Source organism: Fukomys damarensis, unplaced genomic scaffold, assembly GCF_012274545.1.
Source record: "Fukomys damarensis isolate Sample0158 unplaced genomic scaffold, DMR_v1.0_HiC HiC_scaffold_26, whole genome shotgun sequence".
Taxonomy (NCBI): Eukaryota; Metazoa; Chordata; class Mammalia; order Rodentia; family Bathyergidae; genus Fukomys; species Fukomys damarensis.
This window is the reverse complement of record NW_022900938.1, coordinates 15284395-15305951: the sequence shown is the minus strand read 5'-3', so window position 1 is coordinate 15305951 and position 21557 is coordinate 15284395. Positions and strand designations below refer to the sequence as shown.

Here is a 21557-nt window from a genome sequence, read left to right as displayed (position 1 = left end):
AAAAGAGGACTTTCTTTGTAGCTGAATGCACTACTGACCACATCTTTGTACTCACACAGGTGGGTAACTCTGCTCTGCTTTTAAAAGTGGGACAGGAATGTTGACTCCCGTCAATGAGGTTGCAGAAATCCCCATTTTAAAAACCATCGAAAGTTACATTTCTTTTAGGAGTACACGCATAGGACAGCCAAAATTTGGGTTTTATTTCATAGCACATTTATTTTTGATTTACTAGTCAAGCACTGTTTTTGTTTTAATTGATTTTTCCAATATTGGTATTGCCAGACAGTATTTTTCATAATACTGTCATATTTTTTGGCATAAAACTAGAAGATTTCTGTTATTAACTGTTTATGTTAAGCCATTTGCTATTAATCAGTTAATCTAAAATATAACCAACAGCTTTAGAAATATTTTACCTTTCGCTTCTAGAAACTAATAAGCTGGATGACTTGAAATACATTTTGCCTCATAATTTTGTGACTATTTAAATGAATTTCCTTGTAAGAAAAAAATGCCACTTGCAAGTAATTGCATTCTGAATATTCTCTAATATTAATAGACATTTAAAAAATAATAATCACTTTCAGCTATTTTATGTGACCTTATTTTAAACAGTATCAAATTCACTGACATTATTATTATTATTATTATTATTATTATTATTATTATTATTATTATTTTATATGGGGGATTGAACTCAGGGCCTCATGCCTGCTAGGCAGTCATTGACATTACTAATTCCATTATTTGACTCAGAAATAATAGGGGGCTCTGAATGTCAAAGACTTAATAGAAAAATATTATCTAGCTAGGTATACAGTGTTTTCCATTCCTCTGTGGCACTCGAACTAGCACTGTTTTTAGAATTAGAATGTCTGAATTAAAGCTGACTCCAGGGCTTATGAGTTACTTGAGCGAGGGTGTCAGTAAGCTCTGCATGACTCAGTTTCCTCATTTGTACAATGGAGTTAATATGATGTGACAAACACACACCACAAGACCATTATCAGTGTTAAACAGAAGCTATATATAAGTGGGAGACACCTATAAAGAATAACTGTAAGAAATGTTACCAAGGATGACACTACACTGATATGTGAATTCGCTTTTTCAGTAAAGATGCTGCCTTCGTAAGTAAGTTCAGGATATCAGGATCAATCCCCTCTGGACTGTCCCCAACTACACTATCCCCTCTCTCTTCCCCACGCTCTGGTCATGTGAGAAGGACATAGTCCAGGAAATGATAGAGTAGCTTTGGAACTGGTAACACAATGCTTAGGTCTACAGAGGACTCAACTCTGCCTCTGACCACTAATCAGCTGGTCTACTCCAAGATGCATCTGCTCAGCCGGGCTCCCATTTGTGCACGCAGCAAATGGGTAGGGAAAAGAAAGTGAGGAGGCCGGCTTCCATTGAGAGATGGGGGTGTCCAGCCCCTCTTCTTGAAGAAATTGGGATGATCAGTTTTTTTAAGTCACAAATACCCTCTCAGAAACAACCAAAACTGCTCTCTGGAGGCTTTCAGTGAGTTTTCTTTTGTAGATGCATCTCAAGTTTGGATTTTAGGAAGTGTAAGTGTGTTGGTTGGGCTGTCTTGATCCTCCAGACCCATTCTCTAGGCCATTCTCCTTTGGGTGTTAAAAGGTAAACTGTGGTACTTTTTAAAAAATTTATTTTTTTTTGTTTTTTTGAGATAGGGTTTCACTATGTAGTTGAGACTGATCTGGAGCTCACTATGTAGCCCAGTCTGGTCTTGAACTCACAGCGATCCTCCTGCCTCAGCCTCCTGAGTGCTCAGATTACTGGTGTGCGCCACCACGCCCAAATTAAACGGCAAATACTTTAAATGCATCCCGTCCTCTGGATTCTGGTTGAAACATGGCCTTTGGGGATCCCTGGCAGACAGAGAGTAGCATGGTAGGGTACTGGGGTACTTTATTGCATGGCAGGCCATGGGCTGTGAGCCTTTTGTTCCCCAGCAGTCCTGCCTCTTGTGTGTGGCTTCCATGAGCTCTCTCCATGCCCTCTCTGGGACCCGGAACTCCTTCTTCACCTTGTCCTACAACCTAGTGATGACTTGGGTGCTTCCCTGCCCCTTTCTTGATACCAATAATCCTGACCTCATACCTTTAAATAGTTCCTCAAATAAATTCCCTTCAGGTACTCTTCTGGAGTGTGCCTTCTTTTTACTAAAATACGTTTGCGGCAACACTGAGCCATTCTTCCCATGGAAAATTGCTTTTTGCTTCCTTCTTCCTTGGGCTCATCATGGATGGATGTTTCTCCAGCTGTTGAATAGTTGAGACTCAGTCCAATGCGAAATCATTTAAGATAATACAGGTACTTTCAAGAGGATAAATTGATTTATGTGTATCAATTTAAGAGACCACAAGATATTTTCTACAAAATTAGCATGCACAGCTAAGCTCATGGGTATATACATGTCCACATCATGCAAACAATGAGAAAATACTAGTCTGAATATTATCTCTCAAAGTTCAAAGGCAAGCTGAAAGATTTTTTTTTTGTTTGTTTTTTTAGGGAAAGAAAAAACTCTGCATTTTGGAAATCATAACCATACACCTCCTTACTTACCCTAACCTCACCAGTTTAATGCCTGCCAGATGGGAGGCAACCTACTAATACCTCTTTGGTGCTCTGTAAGGAAAGAACTGGACAAAGTACTTAAAACCACCTGTGATTCAAATTTACTAGAAAGGAAAGTGATGTCTGGAAAAAGAAGTAGAAGACTTTGCCCTATAACCCTGCAGGACCCAGGGGTTGCTGTGTAGAGATCTTGCTTTCTGAGAAGAAGCAGCAATTTGTGGTTTCCATATCAAAGGACAAGCTACCAAGCTGGTTTGCGAACTTCCCTGTTCTGGGTGGGGCACCATTCATTTGTTCTGTAAGCTGCTTTCCCTCCTCCTCCCATGCCCTTCCCCTCCAAATGCAATGTGCAAAGATAAAGTGCACCCTAGACCCAATCGGAATGATTATAATTTTCATATTGGAAAATAGCCTTTATTTTCCTTGGCCTTTTACTTTTTGTATACGTTCTCTACTTAGAGGTACTGAGTGTCTAATGAGGACTGCTTTATGCTATGGTGAACTTTCAGGGATTGTGTAAAGCTTACAGATTGTTTGAACACCATTTTTCAATAATATTCCTGTACATTAAAAAGTAAGCTGTTGTATAAACCTTCACAATATACTGTTATGAGCCTTCCATTCAATACCAAGTCCATGATTTTAGAATAAGTTCATTGTAACCAATTCTTAAGATTTGAGTATTTGATATTTTAACCTTTCTTTGGCAAAGTTGGCACTAGTAAGTAAATTAAGGAGATTACAGGGTCTCCCCAGAGAACTGATTTCTGAAAAGAAGAACAAAGTTAAACCATTTTCAGAGCACTGTATTTTCATCTGCTCCTCGTTCAATCATGTTTGTGCTCAGCTTTCCCTGCACTGTGGAATAAGGACAGTGCTGCGGGTGATCAGTTCAGCTCCTGGATATGATCGTTCAGAAGATAAAGTGGTGGTGTTAGTGTTTCTAACCAAGGCAATCGGTCAGGAGTTTTTCCTTTCCCTTGATTTATATTTTCAAGTGTGGTGGAGAATGCTTTATACATTGTAGTATGTATAACAATTGAATAAGTGCATCTAGCTATAACTAATCTCATCTGGAATATAAACAGTACTGTATATGAAAATCTAAACATAGTATCCAAGTTACTTTACACTAAGATATTTGAATTCTAGCAAATAAGATCCAGTTTTATTTTGAATAAAAAACTATTTCCTAACTTCTTCCCCCAAAGATAACCCATAGCAAATTCTGCAGTGTATGTAACTGAGTAGTATAAAATTTTATTGTAATAATCTATCCTCTAAGCTGTTAAATTATATATTAATGCTTTCCCAGGAAGGATCTGTATAGTATTTTGAGAAATTACAGCCGAAGGTTGTCTATTATTACAGAAATATAAAACTAGAGGGGTACATGTTTGATCCTTATGTTAAATTTAGTAACCATGGACAAATTTATGTTATAGGGGCATTTTTTTCTTCCAAGGCATTATTCTTTTTAAGTAGAAGAGTAAATAAAATCTTTTATTAATATGAATGAATTAAATCAATATGCCAAATCAATATGGCTAAATCTCAAGAACAATATGTGATAAAAAATAAGCAGAGTATAAAAACCTATACCACATGATACTATTTATGTAAAAAAAATCAAACAAGTAGTATAGTATCTATTGTGTACAGATTCATACACATTGAATAAAGGTCTAAAAACATTCATGGCAATGATATACACAAATTTCAAAATGGTGGCTTCTATTTTGTTAGAATTAGTAATGCATAATGTATAAATGAATGGGTTTCACTATGACATTTCCATATATCAGGTATTATTCTTATGTATTCTGGAACAGTGTTGGGATTGAAGGATTTTTTTTTTTAATCAAGTCAGATAAAATTCAAAAATTTTGCTGATGGAGGGTCTTGGCCCTGGCTCCCAAGTATATAAATTCCTGGTTCACAATTCCTTGACCTGGAAGGACCCCAAAGGTGGAGTCAAGAGGCTCCCTTCAATGAGACTAAAGTGCTGGTAGGTAGGCATCCATGAGGAACAATCCTGATTCCAAAATGAGGTGATAGGCTAAAGCAAGGCTTTACAGAACTTTGCTTTTAATAATAAGACATTTTGTGTCACACATCCTCACATTCATATAGAATTGTCACTAAAATTTCACAAATCAGTGTTGGAACTATGACAAAAGCTTTAGTATACTATTTTACTCTATTCATCCTGTATTTATTTATTGGTACTGTGTATAAAACTCAGGTCCTTACGCATCCTGTTTTTAAATGTTAGGGTAAGGATTAATTTTTCAAGAATGTGAAAACTAGAATTCAGAACAAGTACCTGAAAGCCATTTTAGACTCTGTACAATTGAGTGGTTCATCTTTGTTCATGTCAATCTCTGATTTCTTTAAGAATCAGTCTCTTGTTCCTAAACCTTTATACGGTACTCTCTTTGGTATTGATGAGAAAAATAATCTCTAATTCCATCATGTAGCATGTGAGTGTTACAGAAGCTGGAGGTCCAAATGGACTTGAACTCTTTTCAATTTTTTCGGGGGGGCGGCTAATATTCAGTGAATTAGGCCTCATCCTTCAATTCATATGAGATCAAAGATATCAGTGAAGTCTTAGCTGTTTAGTTTCATTCTGAATGACTCCTACTCCAATTTTCTTTAGGAGCAACACACGACCTCCTCTTTTAATGAATGGTGGTGGGCTTCTCTTTTTACTTGAAAGATTTCATTCCTTTCTTCCGCAAATATTTGGATATTTACAATGTGAGAATCTAAATACTAAGCAGAGACAAGATCAACTTATGCTTTCATATGTTGGTGGAAACAGTAGCAAATATTTAAATGTGTGACAATATGTATATAAGAAAAAGCAGCTTATAGATTCAAAGAAGTTGCCCCTGAATTCGCAGGAAGAGAGAGAAAGTTGTGTGAAAATCTGAAAAAAAAAAAAAACAAAAACCCTTCTAGGCATAAAATAGAAAGTGCTAAGAATATAAGATTTTTTTTACAAACCTTGATATTTTGGTGGAGTGGAAAGAAGCAGGACTGGAATGAAGCTAGTAGAGAATGAGGTGAGGATGCACAGAGCTCTTACCGATGACAAGGGTGAAATGGAAGGTGGTTTAGAACAGTGGGAGCTGATTTACGCTTTTAGAGGACCATCCGCAGTCGTGTATAGGACTGGCAGCAAGAGCCCAAGAATGGAAGCCACAGTAAAAAGGCTTTTGCAGAAATGAGAAAGGATGATGACTTGAGTCAGCTTAAAACATCAAGAGTGATAAATACTTTTGCATAAGCATCTCTGGCGGGCACTGTGAGCTGCCTTTTCAGAAGCCATCCCTACTTTCCTTCCTTGCCAACAGTGCTCCACGGGCTCTAGGTGGCCACCAAGCCCAGTCATTGTCTGTGTTTCCTCTGGCGACGTTCCCACCTGTCACCCCTCATACACACCCTGGCCCAAGCTGAGGCACAGAGAAGAAGGCAAACATTCCACAAGAGTGCCCTATGGACTCTGAGGACAAATAAATGTGAGCAGCACACTGCAGCAGAGGGTTTTCTGGAAGTTTTCAAATATTAATGTGATTCATGGATGTCAAGAGGGAACTAAAGTACTTAAATTTTTCCAAACTTATGTGATGGTATAACTCCCATTTGGGAACTAATAATAATCTAATTCATAGAAATAGTATTCTTTAGAACAGCATTAGGGGTAATACTGGGCAAAAGATTGGATTTTATAGAATCAAACAGTATTCTTGAAACTCATGATACATCCATGAGGTGCTTAGAGAGCCCACAGCAGGCTGCAAACGTGGAAAGAGTGAAGGGTAAACACCTTCTAGGAGGAAAAATATCAGCCCATTCTACCAAAATGATCACCTGATGCTAAGATTTGAACTCTCTGAAATCTTATTCATGATCATGAATTAGAGGACTTTCTAAAATTGAAGTACGTGTAAAGAAACCACTAGAAAAACATGTCTCTGATTTTTCTCCTTTTATTATTAATTAAATTTATCATGAACTTGAGTGACAATGGAAAGTGCTACCTTCTCCCCTTCCTTCTCCTCCTCCCATTGCTCTTCCCCTTTGAAAGAAGGAAGGAAGAAAACTAAAAAATATTTCTTTACGAATAGCCCACTTTGGGTGGTATTTTTAAAGGTAATTTATTTATTTATTTATTATAATTATAAGAAGTATAATATTTATTGTGAAAGCAGACAAATGAGAAGTTGAAATCAGTTATTTCATTAGGGTGCTAGAATTATGGGCATTTGCTTTTTAATTTTGTTAATACGAACATAGAGAACAGACGACAAAAGCATCTTAAAATAAATGAAATTGAAAGTGTAACTATGTAATAGGATTAATAGACAAATTTTAAACATACAATTCTGTACATATGCATTAAATAAAAATATATAGACTTCATCTCTTCCTGCCCCATTCCAATGATATTTGTGTGTACATGTTATTCTGTTTGTATGCTAACTTGACTAGTTCTATAAAGCATGTAGAAGATTCTACACATTAAATTCAAAATAAAGACCTATCTTTGTAAAATATAATGAAAATTATTCTTTTATATGCACGAAAGACAAAAATCCAAGTCAGGATAGTCATGATATCCCACATTTCTGAGGCATTCACGTGCAAGACAATAAACACTAAAGCATTCAAAACAGCAGCCTATCTTTCATTATCAGAAAATGAACAATAAAATCAGCCCATTTGGTAAAATAATTAAAATGTTTTACATGCAGTTGTTATTAGTAGAAAAATTAGGTTTTCAAGAGAACTTTTCTTTTAATTTGCCCTATGTCACATTTGGCCTTTGTTGCTATAATAGCTTTAATAAAATCATTTGTCCTTTGCTTGGGCAATTTAAAATTAATTGTGACTCGACTTACTTTCCTATATGTTGGCAGAGGGTAAGGACAAGGAAGAGAGGATGATAAAGTTTGGAACCTTAAAAGCCTGCATTAAGAATAAAAATATGATTTCGAGAGCCAAACATGTGTCTACCCAAGAGCTGAGCAGGCAACTACCAGAATGTCGGTGCTTATATGACGTCAAGCCAACGTCATCCCCAATCAGGGCTCTCTCCTTAATCTCATCCCGTGGAATGTGACAGGAATGCTACTTTCGCTTCCAAGAATTGCTAAGAGTTCCTTTCATGCCTCCATAATTTGGATTCCCATATTTCATGTAATACTGACTTCTTCTGGCTGCTCCAAGTTCCTTTTTGTCATCTTTCGTAGCAAATCTCATGAATAATCTATTTCCTTTAGCAAGTTTGTTAGCTGGACGAAGATCATTTCTTAACAGAGACTCTTCTTCTACTTGAGATAATGTGTCCAACTCTACGTCACTGGGGTTCTCATCTTCAACTTCTCCTTCTTGGGCCTCATCATCATAACTATCTTCCTGCTTGTCCTTTTTACTTTTCTCAGTTGACTTGTCTTCAGTGACATCCCTGCTTCTTATCTTATGCTGGGCTGGCAGAGAGCTCATATTGATAAGGGCTTGTACGGTGTCATTTCATCCAGCCAAACGACATTACAGAGGTATCATCCAACCATTCAATATGAGCTGGAGGATATTCTTTAAAACAGGAAATGATATCCTGAGCACTCGTCTCGTCTACTCCACAAGTATAGATTGTCTCCAGTCTCACTTTGGGAATTGCTTTCTTCATCATGTCTCGATCCAAGGCTACATTTCTCTGATCAAGATTTACTTCTGATGGAAAATGGAAGCACTTGGCTCGCTGTTCTTTCTTTTCAATTGCATGAAGCTGCCAGCTTTGTTTTCACATCTGCTGCTTGTGTCCGGGATCAGTTCCTTTAGGGAGCGCCGCGCTGGCACGATCTCTATCTCGCTCTCTTCCACGTCCATGGGCGCAGGCTCACCTTGCTCCAAGCCGGACTCCACCTGGGGGGACAGAAGCCCAGAGCCGGACCCATCGGGGCCTCTGCCTTCATGGACACTCGCAGGCCGCGTCATAGCTGCCCGCCGGCCGCACTACTCTAAGGTAATTTAATTTAAAAACCTGAAACTTTACTGAAATTCTGCCATGAAAATTTCTAGACAGAGACAGAATTTCTAACTGCAATCCATTGATTCTGGTAGTAAAAGATAGCATGCTGTGAAATTTTATCTCATCATAAAAAGGATTAATATGGCTTATAACTAAATGTCAAAATAGATTTTCATTATATAGTCTAATTTAATTTCTCAACCACAAGACGTTGGCAGGAAAAACTGATTTAGACTTCACTGCTTAGTTCAGATTTTTTTTACTCACATCTCTTACTGTAGACTTTATACCTTACTGGATAACTGTATAATGACACTCAAATTAGAGCATTACTGCGTTTTAAAACTGTACTATTCTGGCATCACCTGGGAACTTGTTAGAAATGCAGAATCTCGCGCCCCACCCCAGACCTACCGAATCAATTCACAGTTTTCATTTTAATAAGATCTCCAAATGATTCCTGAGCACCTTAAGGTTTTAGAAGCATTATTTTAGAAGACATTCTCTGGGTGTTTTGCTAGCATTGAGGATTGCTGTGTCCCTACCCGGGCAGATGAATGAGTGTTCCTGAAACACCAGCAGTAGGTTTTTCAGCTCTCTTCCTTCACTGTGTATCTACATAAAGTTTGTGATCTACAACTAACCAAAACTATTGCGGAGAGGGAAAAATATAATATCATATTTTGTGCAAATCTTACAAACAAATATTGAACAGATCATTCATTTCCCAATTTACCTATTTTTTTCTCTCTTTAGTGAGGGCCGCAATTACAAAGCTCACTGCATGTGTATGTATGTGCTCTCGGTCTCCATCCCTCATGACATCAGGGGCGCCTTTGCTCCAACCTCACCAAGCAGTGAAAGGCAAACAGCCAGAACTTTGGCCACAGCATGCCCAAGAATAAGAGCTCCACTCCACAGGTTCCTTTGAAACGTTTATGACCTACATTCTGAACCAAGTTTCTCCAAAATCCCTAAGAAAGCCCCAAACTCAATCTACTCTCAAACACATCACTAGATTATGTGAATGGCAAGAACTCAGATAAAATTCAAGACCTGATGTTCTCTAAGCTTCACCTTCTCTATCCACTTGTCTGAAATGCAACAGCACAGCGGCATGCTGATTGCTCAGTCCCACCACCCCACAACACAGGGGCAATGAAATAAGGAAGATTTGGTATCTGAGAACAGAACCTGATGTGCAATACTGAGAAACTACCGCACCCTGGGGTGCCCTCATTCTTTCCCTCCTAAGCCTGAGACTTGGCTTTCCCATGCTCAGTGGACCCTCTCTGCCTTTTTCAATACCTCTTATTATCACTACAGTCTCCACTGAGGTTTCCAAGTGTTAAGATGCACATACCCATTACCTCCTTTAAAGAATCATTTGCTTCTAAAGTTAAAAAAAATAGACTGAAATACCAGTGATTTAGGACAGTGAAGCTGTTCAGTCAGTTGTCTTTTAGGTTAAGGAGAAAGGGAACTAGGTTAGGGCCAAAGATGTAGAGATTTGAAGGAGGGATTGGTATCTTGTTTTAATAGGAGAAAAAGAGAAGATGAGACATACTGACTGTTTTTGCTGGCAGAAAGGCATGAGTAAGAAAATGAGAAAACCAGCTATGCAGAAAAACTCACCTTCAAGGGGAGGAGGCTTCCTTTCGAGGCCTGGTTTTCAGTCTCAGTGCTGAGCATAAGCACGCGATGTGATGAATTTGCAGGGCACTCATTTAGGTCAACCTGAGGCCCATTTTCTCACCCTCCCACACACACATAGAGCCTTATGAATCACATTTCTCCAAGGAATCCCCATTTGGCTTGGCCTACCATCACATCTCACATGTAGGCTACTTTCTTCTTTCTGCTCTAATCTTGGTCTGCTGAGATATTTCCTGGTTCTCTTATTGCTTATGACTCCTTCATACATCTAATTATAAGTTGCTTTTTTCTCTACTTGATCCAAGACTTTGATATCTTCCAAAATCCTTTCTATAACTTCTCTTCTCGACTTGCTTGCTGTCATCCTTCTATTAGTTAATGATGCTCCTGATGTAATATCTTTAGGACAAGAGTCCCTCTGGAGCACACTTACATGCCGTGCCTGCCTATGAGAACCCACCCTAATTTATTTTCCCATTGAGATGTGCTCCTCTCCTTTCATCTTATCATAATGAATGGCATTGCTCGATTACTCAAGATCTGTGGATGCTGTGCTCAATTACTCTCTTGCCCCCACCCTTCATTTTCCCCTTAGCCCTTTAGGAAACATTCAGTTTGGGCTCTTGGCATTTTTCTCCTGGAGTAGTGCATCATCAGTCATTTAATTAGATTACTAATTTTCTCTGTCTATTCAGGTGTGTTATTATACAGCATATGATTTTTTTCAGACTGCAATAAAAATTCATATGTATTAGTTTGGTGGGCTTCTTTTTCATGATCTAAACTCTACCCACTTCTTCTGTATTCCTCTCCCTTCTCCAATCTATGCTAAATACATAAAGCTTTCTGAACACTCCGGGCCCTCCCAGCACTCTGTCCCTCTGCCTGGTAAGCACATGTCCACATGTCCGCTCTGAGAGGTTCAGTTTAGGTTTCTCCCCACTAGATAAAACTTTTTCTAACTGTTGTAATTCACCAGTGCTGTCCTTGTTGTTGCATGAAATACTACATTTTTTTAACATAGCATTTCATTTGTTTTATGTCAGTCTCCTATGCACATGTTTTAATTTTCTTGAGTGTAGAGTGCTATCTTATTCATGTTTGTGTTTATAGTACTCAACATAGTACTTGCCATAAAGTAGCTGTCGAAGAAAAACCATATAGGAATGGAATGAATTAAAAGAAAAAGGACCTTATCTGTAGTTTACTAGTGGATGCCTAGAATTTATCAGGACAAAGTCAGTTTAAAAGTCAAATACTTCTGGTAGACTAAAGAGCACTCACAGCCTAGGAGAAGGGGTGCTTCCGTTCCTGCTATGATGAGCAAGTCTGAAAGATCAGAGTCCTCACCATGTTGGCGCTGGCAAGAGGTCTGGAAGATTCCAAGAATGGGCAGATTTTATCTCTTAAAAGACATCTGAGTTACAGAAATGGAGACATAAAAGAGCAAGTCTAACCCTTAGACAAGCGTTTCCCGCCAGTTCAATTCCTATGCAGGAGACCTTTTGATGTTGTGTACAAGTCAGACTCTCCTCTCACTTCAAATAATATCCTCAGCCAGTATGTATCTCCTGCCTCTTTTGACCGAGTTCTTTTTTGTGAAAATTAGAGAATTCCTCTACTTCAGAGTCAAATTCCATTTGGAATTTCTGTCTGTGAAAGATTATCAAATAAGATGAAGTCTGAGAGATTATTTTGCTGACAACGGTTCTCTTGACTTCAAAAAATGTCTAGTTCTATTGATAGCCCGGTTTAGTAAAGGAGCCTGTTATGAGGGCAGCAGGGAAAGTTTAATCCTGCCCCTACCTCCATTCTGCTCTCTGGTTTTTATTTTATCAACATCTTAAGGAACTCAAAGTTGCAAAAATGCCCTTTGGCATCAATGCCATAAACAAGTATTCATTTTGGTTAAGCCACTAAAATTTCATTTGATTCAATGAAAATGTTTTCATTGGAGCTATGAGAGCATTTTTTTGCTCATTCTCTGAACTATTGCTAGTTGGAAACTGAATTGAGTTTCATAAAAATTTATAGATACTTCCCAAATCACTTAAGAGCCAAAAGCCACCGGGTGACTTTTCCATTTAAATAAAATGTAGAAGTGACAGCTGGAACAGAGTGGTGGGATTAGTTTCAGATGGTTGTCACCCGACCCTACCTTGCCCACTGTAGGGGCCCTGGCTTTGTAGCAAGCCCAGATATGTTGGCCCTGAGGAGTGATTTATGGTTGCTAAAGCCTTAACATTCAGCCATTACAATATTAACTTACTGAATTTGATTAAAGTATAACACACCCACTTCTCATTATTGTTCAAAGTGTAGAGAGGGCAATTTTGTCTCCAGTGTGAAGAGCCTGAAAACATTCTGAATAAACGTTGAAACGTTTACTTCTATGTTTATAAAATGAGTCATTTAGGTGGTCCAGGAATTATTCTTAATAAAAAGTCTCATTATTAAAACATGATTTACTTGATCTAGAGAGCCATTCTGTCTAATTTCATTCCTTTGGTGCCATTTGCCAGTATTTTACCTTTATACACATGAAAAGTACTAAGCTAGGGAGAATGGCTTCTGAGACTTGCCCAATAGATAAAACAGTTTCATTTCCCAAAGCTTCCTTAATTTACAAGGAAAACATTGTGAAACAGAAGTCAACCAAGGTGGAAATTCAATGCATAGCTTCTGTCAACTCTTACAGACAAGATTTCTTGGAGTATCTGACAGCTTCAGATACTGAGCTTCTTTTCTCTATGCACAGACTTTGTGGCTCCTGGGTTATTTTGGAAAGATACAATAAACAATAGCAACTAGACTCGACCCATTTTAATCACTTATAAACACTGTGACACTTTCCCCCCAGAAATCCCCACATCTTTAAGAACCCAAAGCCAGTTACAGCACACCATAGACTGCTCAGCTCTGGTTAAAATTGCCCAGGAACATTTGGACCTGCCCTTGTTGGATTGGTTTCCCCCTGTTTCCTGAACTTCTGCTCTTTGGTTGAATAGATTAATCTTAGTTTCTTTAACTGAGACTTGATAAAGTCTCAGTTAAAGTGCTCTTCCTACTTTGGCCTTATCTAGACAGGGGAATCTCCTCTTGTTTGTAAACCATTGTGAGGGAGTCTGGGAGGTAGTCACTGGGCTTGACAAACCCATTAACATTTTGGAAGCCATTGTCTCATCTTTAAATGAAATAAGTGATTCTACTTAACTTTTTCCTTAAGGATCAATGAAGTTAGTGTATATAAATCTGTAAACTGCAGTTTATATAAGCAATGAGGAATGAGCCTTGCAGAAACATCATTACCTATTCTTCAACTGATTTGCATTCTGGGTAGCAGAGCCTTCAGTGCAATGCAATTGTTATCTGAGATGATTCTAGGCGACATCTATATATAATTAAAGCTGGCATGTTAGTATTTCATACTGGCAAGAAAAACATCGACTAAAATTGACTAAACTCACAAAGCAGTATAAAAAATGGGACTTCTATTGTTAGTAAAGTCAATTAGGCTGAAGACTTCTGATATTAATTGTGACTCCCCTTGCCCCAGAATTATCTGTGAATTTTTAGTCAGCTGCTAGTGTGGTCAGTGTTGCTCTTTATCTACTTTCTTGACCTGGATTCTGCACATCCTTTCACTCCATGCCCCCTGCATTTTGTATTCACTTTACATTAATGGGAGCTGGAATGATACTTCCTGTGGTTGACCATAAACACAGAGACGGCTCAGTCTTTCCAGGCACACCTACTCAGAACCCACTCTTCGTTAATGAATGGGTCGATGTCCCCTAATTATGCTTCAATATAATCTTTAACCAAGTCTTTGTTGCTTCAGGGATATTCACTTTCTTTTAGGGTTTTTCCTGTACCTAAGTTGTAACTGTGCATAATTAGTCTAGGTGTGTTTTGACGATTGTATCTCTCAGTTTTACAGCACTGATATTATGGATTACTTACTTATGAAGAAAGCAACTTCCAGATTAAACCTAAAATGAAATTCATGTCCCTACTTTTTTTTTAATGTAGTCTTGGCTGCCATGGTACATGAGACATCATTTCCTTTTGGGCCATATAATGCCCCTTGGCTCTCAAGCCTTACTGTTAATAACTTCATAGTGACTTCTCTGTGGCTGGTGGTAATATATATTTTAATTTTAATTTTTTTAATATATATTTTAAATTGCCACAATTTATCTTTTGGTCATTGACCAGACAGCCAAAAATGTTCAAGCACAAAGGGAAATGAGTCCTGGGAAAGGCCATAGTAAGGCACTGTAATAGAGTGTTAGCCAACAATCCCAGAAAGGTAAGTTAAACTTTTCCGTGATGTCCATGAGATAGATAGATACCTAGACAGATGATTATATCAATATCGATATCCAGAGATCTAGGTGTCGCCATTCCTGGTACCTATCTCTCTTCCTACTGTTGCATTGCTTTGTCTTTTTGAATAGAGTTAGCAACTAAATGCCCTTCTTCTTCTGTAAGTGTATTGAATTATGATTTCCCGGTTCCTATTTCAAGGACTGAAAGAACAGGATTTTTCTACTGTCTATGGGAACTAAAATTAATCTTTTGTAAATGGATATAACTTTACTGACAATCTAATTGAAATATTTCTTTTTAATCACAAGAAAGATAGAATAATATAAGGACAGTTCCATAGCAGGAAATTGAAGTCTCCCAAATGACTGTTTAGTTTCTAAAATTGGCTTTAAGTAAGCCTGAAAATTTTTGTGTAAATCATGAAAAAAATCCCAAGAATTGTTATATGATTGTGTGTCAAACTGGTATTTACAACATGTTGTTAAGAAAATGGGCCTGAAATATTTTTTGACAGTTATCCATAATTCTAACAAGTGCCTTCTAAGTAACACAGAGATTTAAAATCAAAATAGTTCTTCCAGCTTCTGTAAATAGAGGAAATTTACTTTACTGTGTTAATATACTATGCAACTATTATAAACAAAGCTGATTTTCAGTGTCACCAAGAATAGAACATCCAAGTTCTTCTGTTCTTCCAAGGCTCAGATATGAGATAAAGCTGATACTATTTTTGTCCTTATAATAATACACAATGTATTTTACTAACATAAATTTTAATTATGTTCCCAAAGCTTCAGTAGACTCTGAATGGCTCACGGAATAGTAGTTCATGAAATTATTTCTCCTAATTTCCCACTATTGCCCTTACAAATCCCAACCTCATGCCATTGTTTACATTATTCCTTTCGTGGTTTATCTCTTTATCTTATCAACAAAGACCAATATCTATGTTATTCCAATTTGGTCTGGAGAGAAAGTGGGAGAGGGAGAGGAGGAGAAGAAAAGAGAGAGCAGGAGGGATCAAAGGGAGGGTAAGCGGGGAGAATGGGGGAGGAGAAAAAGGGAGAGGGAAGAGAAAGAATGAAAGAAAGATGGATAGATTTGGGATTAAATAAGTTGCTTCTTCAAAACATTGCTATTGTATAATGTGTGCAATATTCACAATATTTTTGAAGTGACTTTGAAATTGCTTTCTGCTTTCAGTATGTGCTGCTACTCTAGCTATTTTGAGAGCTACTCAAGAGCAAGGACATAGCTTTTATGCCTTTTGTGTCTTTAAAGTGCTTGGGACATACATAAATGAAACCAACTTAACACTTTTTCACCATATTGTTTTCCAAAATGCCTGGGAAGGCTGTTTTGTTTGTTTGTTTCTTTGTTAAGAAGAGGTCATGCAGACAAGAGACTTGAGACACTGCATCATGGCATGTTTCCATGGATCCTAACCTTTGGAAAAAGAGAGAGACTGATGCAGAAAACTCTGTGTCTCCTGAAACTTTGAAATGATGCATGGACCAGTTGTTAAATCATTTCAGTGCATAAATTCAATCTTCAGGCTCAGATTACTTATGAGATAAAATGTTGTCACATAGTAGCTATGTGCTCTGGAGAGTGGGATGCCAGAGAAGAGGTCTTTTATACATTGTAACAAGAGGAGCAATTGTTTCTGCTTCTTAACTGAAGTATGATATTGACTTGGTTTAAGAAGTTATAAAGTATCAGTAGTTTTTGGAGTTTTGGGAAGATGGTAAAAAGGGAAATCTATCAAAATTACCTTTGTACTACAGAAAAGTTGCCTTGACCATCCCAGTGGGAAAGAACCTCTCCATCTGTTGAAGTTCTGTTAAGTCCCATCCTGCATAACACTGACACCTAACTGGTTTAGTTAGACTGAATGGCAGGTCAGTTACCAAATTAAGGAAGAGGGGAGGGGAAACAGACTGTGTAGAGGTAATAGAAAGTGAGCTTTTCAGTTTTTCAAAGTGTGAATAAAGTTCAAATTGTATAAGTGGTAATGTGAAATAGGAAGAAAAGGGCTAAAGGTGTAGGGGAAGTGGGAAGGGTAGGGGAAAGAAAAGAAGGGAAAAGAAAAAGTATGAGAAAAGGAAAAAATGGAAACAAAGTCTTTGTAAATAGAGAGGGATGGAGGGGCTGAAGGGAGGGCGGGAGTATGGGGGAAAAATAAGAACCAAGATCTGTCATGTAAGGTACAAGATCCCAGTAATGAGTGTAACTGTACTGTATACCTAAAAAGTACCAATAAACTTAGTGGGAAAAAAAGTGAGCTTGAGGCCAAGCCCAAGCTTGATTGTTAAGCCCTAAATAAGAAATTTAGTTAAACAAGGTTGAATGAGTCAGGGGAGGAGCCGCTCTACTAAGAGTCTCAGAAGGAAAACAATGTAGGGATAGTGTGTATAGGAAAAATCATCTGCTTGTATATGCTAAGGTACTGAAAAGTGACAAGAATTAAAAAGAGGAAATATTTAGTTATTATTTATGGTTGGATTTTGCCCTATTAGAATATACATCTAAAGCACAGGAAGATTCCAACTCTTTCCACCATGTTCTCATCTATCAGCGACACACAATACATGTTCAGTAAACTTGCTGAAAGAGCAAATGAATAAATGCAAGCAAGTAGAGACAGGAACAGTGCCTAATGGTATTGTCAGGATAAGTAATTTTTTGCTTCTTTTTTGGGAACATCATTATTGGGGGGATCATCTATTGTTTTAGTCTGGATCCCCTTAGAAATGGAGACTTTGATGTAGGCAGTAACTTGTGGGGAGGGGTATTTTTGAAGAAGGCTAAAGAAAGGCAGAGAGATTATAGAATTTTTTCTTTGTGTATTCCTAATTATTTTACACAGTAATTTAAAAACATCTAATAAAGAAAAGGTTTTTAAAAAATAGAGCGCTACATGCTAGACACAGCTACAGGAATTTTCCCAATATCTCAGACTTCTCTGTAGGACTCAGCTAACATTAAGCATGCTCCAAAAAGATGCTCTGGCCCTGTACCTTGGTCTGACCCTTCCTTGTGCTTTTGCTTTGCCCGATTTTCATGGCATCAGTGGGATGTGCCGGTCATGTCCCTCTTCTCCCCATTACTTGCACTTGCCATTATGCTGGCTTCCCATGATGTGTGCTTTGAGTTTTTTCACTTCCTTGCTCTACCTTCTACCTAAGTTTACATCCAAGAACTTTCCTTTATGCCTATACCAATCTGTTAGCCATCAGCTGCCACTTCTCTGCTCATTTTACATGCCAAACACATTTGATCATATTATATTGTTCTCCAAAATGTATATTTTCTTTTTCAGTTATAAACTGCTTAAGATTAGGGGCCACTCTTTGTACGTCCTTGCATCTCCCAAAGGACTCAGCATATTGTTTATCAGATCAGTGAATGAATATAAACATCAAGATTTACCTCAATTTGTGATATTAATGATGTAAAAAGCATGAATTATGGAAGGGATATTCCCCAAAACACCTAAGTGAGCACCAACCACTTACCTCTCAGCATATGAGGTGCTAGAGACTAGTTGGTAAACAACATTCACACAAAACATTTTCTGCTTTCACATTCTAGGGAGGAAAACATACTTTAAAATTTTTTTAAAGTGTCTGATGAAAATTGTGAGATTTCTGAAGGAAATAACCAGGAGTGTCACTGAGAGAATAATATGGTGAACATATTTAAAACTAGATGGACAGAAAATCATCTGGAAGTGGGATCATTAAACTGAAATGGAAAGCAGGGAAAGAGGCTGTGTCCAAGCAGGGAGACCACTGCAAATCTTGAGGATGAAAAGGGTTGGATGCACTTCTAAGGGGATGAAGGCAGGTGTGGCCCAGGGAGAGGAAGCCAGGAGTGTAGGAGGCCGGGTCAGAAGGCTATTTTGGACCATGTTAAATGTGATCCATACTAAAAGAATAATGGGAAATCATTTGAAGAATTTGAGCAAGGAAGTGGATGTAGGGTTGTCTTAGAATTTTAAACATTCACTTTAGCTTCTGTGTAGAAATTTGCTGAGGTGGAGGTGCATGGAGACCAGGCAGCAGATTATTAAATTGTCCTGGTGAGTTTATGGCATCCTGAGAAGGGGTCATAGCCACGTAGAAGCAGATAAAAGGAAGATGGGTGCTTTTGAAGTGTAGCAACTGAGTCTGCAGATAGCACTCCAGGAGTCAGAGTTCTTGGAGGAAAAAAAAATAGATGGGTTTGAGATATATTTTATTGGTGAAATTGCTAGGACTTAGTGGTTATGGGTTCAGATAAGAGGAATCAAGGATTACTTTCCAATTTTCCATCCTAAAAAACTGGGCAGATGGAGCACTGGTCTGTCTGAAGGAGAAATCAGTTCCAGGCCCGTGACACAGTGACCACCAGAGAGCCAAGCAGGGATGCCCAGCAGGCAGCAGAATCTTTAGACTTGGAAAGGTTCAGGCTGGAGACAAGGAATAGGGACTCAGGATATTTAGATGACATTTAAAAACATGGGAAAAAGATCTAAAGAAAGAGGCTGAATGGAGGATGGAGGGTCTGGAATACAATGCAGGGGCTTTCCAGCATTGACCACAGAGGAAAAGGAGATTTAGAATGCCAAACAAGAAGGAGGTGTGTGGGGGGGCTTCAAATAGGGTAGTGGCATCATTTCAAGAAAGTCTTTAAGAAGAAGAAAGGCTTCCTCTTCATAACAACTGACAAGTGTGTGAGTTCATTAGTATCCTCTCTACAGAGGAAGACGTCTTGCGAGGACCCCTTGCATTTTGTCTACTGCTCTTGAGTCAGTGCAGGTCCTGGCCCTGAGCGGGCATTAACACATATTAATGATCGAATGGCTCAAGAATTAAGCCCAATTGAGAGTGATGATTGTCATAAGGCATTTCATCCCCTCTTCTCCACCTGATTTTCATACTTGCCAACAAAAGCTCGATCAGAGAGAGATCAATATTTTCAGGTTTTGCCAAAGAAGTATCAAATATCTTTTATTGGTGAGGAAAAGGGGGCTGATTTCTAAGCCCTGAGTGATGGAAACTTGGAGCTAACATAGCATGTGAAGAAATACTAAGTGGCTATTTCTGTAAAGGTAGTGACCACAACCATAACCATAGCCATAGAAACCATAGCCTTTCTAGCAACCACTCTGTGGCTAAATGATTTTGCTAGGCAACCTCTCTGGGTTCCTCTCCATGGCCCTATTAGTGCTCTCTCAGATCCTTCTTGAACTGCTTAGCCTGACTGCTGCTCACTTTGACTGTGCTATGGAAAGAACTGTGTTGAGTGACTAAGATTTGGTGAAAGGACAGAGAGAATGAGGCAAGGGTTCAGATCAGTACCTAGCTTAACTTTCTGTGCTATGGAAAGAACTGTGTTGAGTGACTAAGATTTGGTGAAAGGACAGAGAGAATGAGGCAAGGGTTCAGATCAGTACCTAGCTTTACCAGTGCCTGGACCCGGTGACTGTAGATCTATTAAGGAAATCACACACACACACACACACACACACACACACACACACACTCTCCCATTCTTCCAGGGGGGCGGGTTGCTCTTCATTAGGACCACCACACACCCCATTGCCATGCCCCAAACACCAACATCACCCTGACTTTGGCTCCCATTCATGTCTGAGCGGTCTCTCAGCTCTGCAGCCTATGTCCCCTCTGTCCTTCTGCCACTGCCGCTTACGTCATCACCTTGCTCTCTGCCCTTTACTGAAGAAACCTCCACAATAAGGTTTTCCACACTCAGGTCGGAATTCACACTCCGGAAACCTGTAGCAGACCGAGACAAACCTCGGGACTGCTTCCTATGAGAGGGAACTAAAGTGTAAAGCCTCTCCTTTGCCCTCAAAAAGCCAGGATGGGTCCGCACTTCCCTGGCCAGGCCCACACCACAGCCGCCTGTGTGCTGCGCCAACTGCCCAGCCTGGCAACCTCTCCCTGCCCTTCCAGAGCCCGCCCACCGCTCTCCCCTCAAAATGCTTCCCCTGACCCAACTCACTTGTCCTTCAAATCTTTCTGTAAGTGTCCGGAACGCACCGGAGCTTTCCCTAGCTACCTTGTGACTGAAATCTTCCCGAAGGCATGTGGCACTCCTACCTCCTCGGTCCTGGTACCCGAAGTTGCTGTCAGCAAGAGCAAGTATCGCAAGTATCGGAGAGCAGGGGCTCTCACGTGTGTCCGCGCTAGGACTTACTAGGAGCTCTACTGCATGGCTCTTGTCTTCCTTCATTTGGTTTTTCATGTACAATAATGAATGAAGGGACCCGCCCCTCTTGCCAGTACCGGCGGGTAACCACCTGTGGTGGTCTCTGTGGTTGCTCAAAGAGAAGCCCGGGCTCTTCTGGGCTGCCTTAGGGTGAGGGTCGGAGCCCCTCAAGTTCCTGCTGGGCCCCCAGGCCTCTTCCCACGCTCACTGCGCCCTGCCCTTTCACACTCCGTCTACACCCCTGGCGGCAGGCGCGTCCCAGGGCAGCTGACTGGTGGTTGAGGAGGGGTCCGAGAAGGGGACAGACACTGTCAATGTCCAGCGAGGCGAATCCCGGCGCCGCCCGCATTCACCCAGGGCTGACCGGCTTCCCGGAGGTCCAGGACGCTGCTTCGCCACTCTGGCGAGCGGTCGGGCAGGGGCAGAACGGGGAAGTGCAGTGGGGAAGGAAGTCGGCACCGAAGAGTCAGGGCTGTGGGGCTCGAAGGGAATAGACACAACGTCTCCGCCACCACCAGAGCGTTCCCTAGGCGGTGCTTTTCGTCTTCTTGTTTTTAATTCGTGGACCTCTAGCCCTTGATCAAGAAAAGCCCTTGCAGGACTTCATCCCTCCCAGCTGGAGGCTGGGGCTGGCGCGCTCACGACGGGGGCGTGCGCGGTCGGGCCCGGGGGAAAGGGGTGGCCCTGGCCCCTGCAGGTC

At 39.7% G+C, this 21557-nt stretch overlaps 1 protein-coding gene and 1 pseudogene across 1 annotated transcript in view; one reads left to right on the top strand and one right to left on the bottom strand.

Moving 5' to 3' along the window:
- Positions 1–7524: 7524 nt before the first annotated feature.
- On the bottom strand, positions 7525–20838 carry LOC104870982 (annotated as a pseudogene).
- Positions 20839–21171: 333 nt separating this feature from the next.
- The window catches only part of Itga4 (integrin subunit alpha 4), a 76343-nt gene continuing 75957 nt past the window's right edge, over positions 21172–21557 (top strand). The window contains exon 1 of the mRNA XM_010636805.2: positions 21172–21296. Coding sequence (XP_010635107.1) covers positions 21172–21296 — 125 coding nt within the window. The remainder of the gene's footprint in view (positions 21297–21557) is intronic.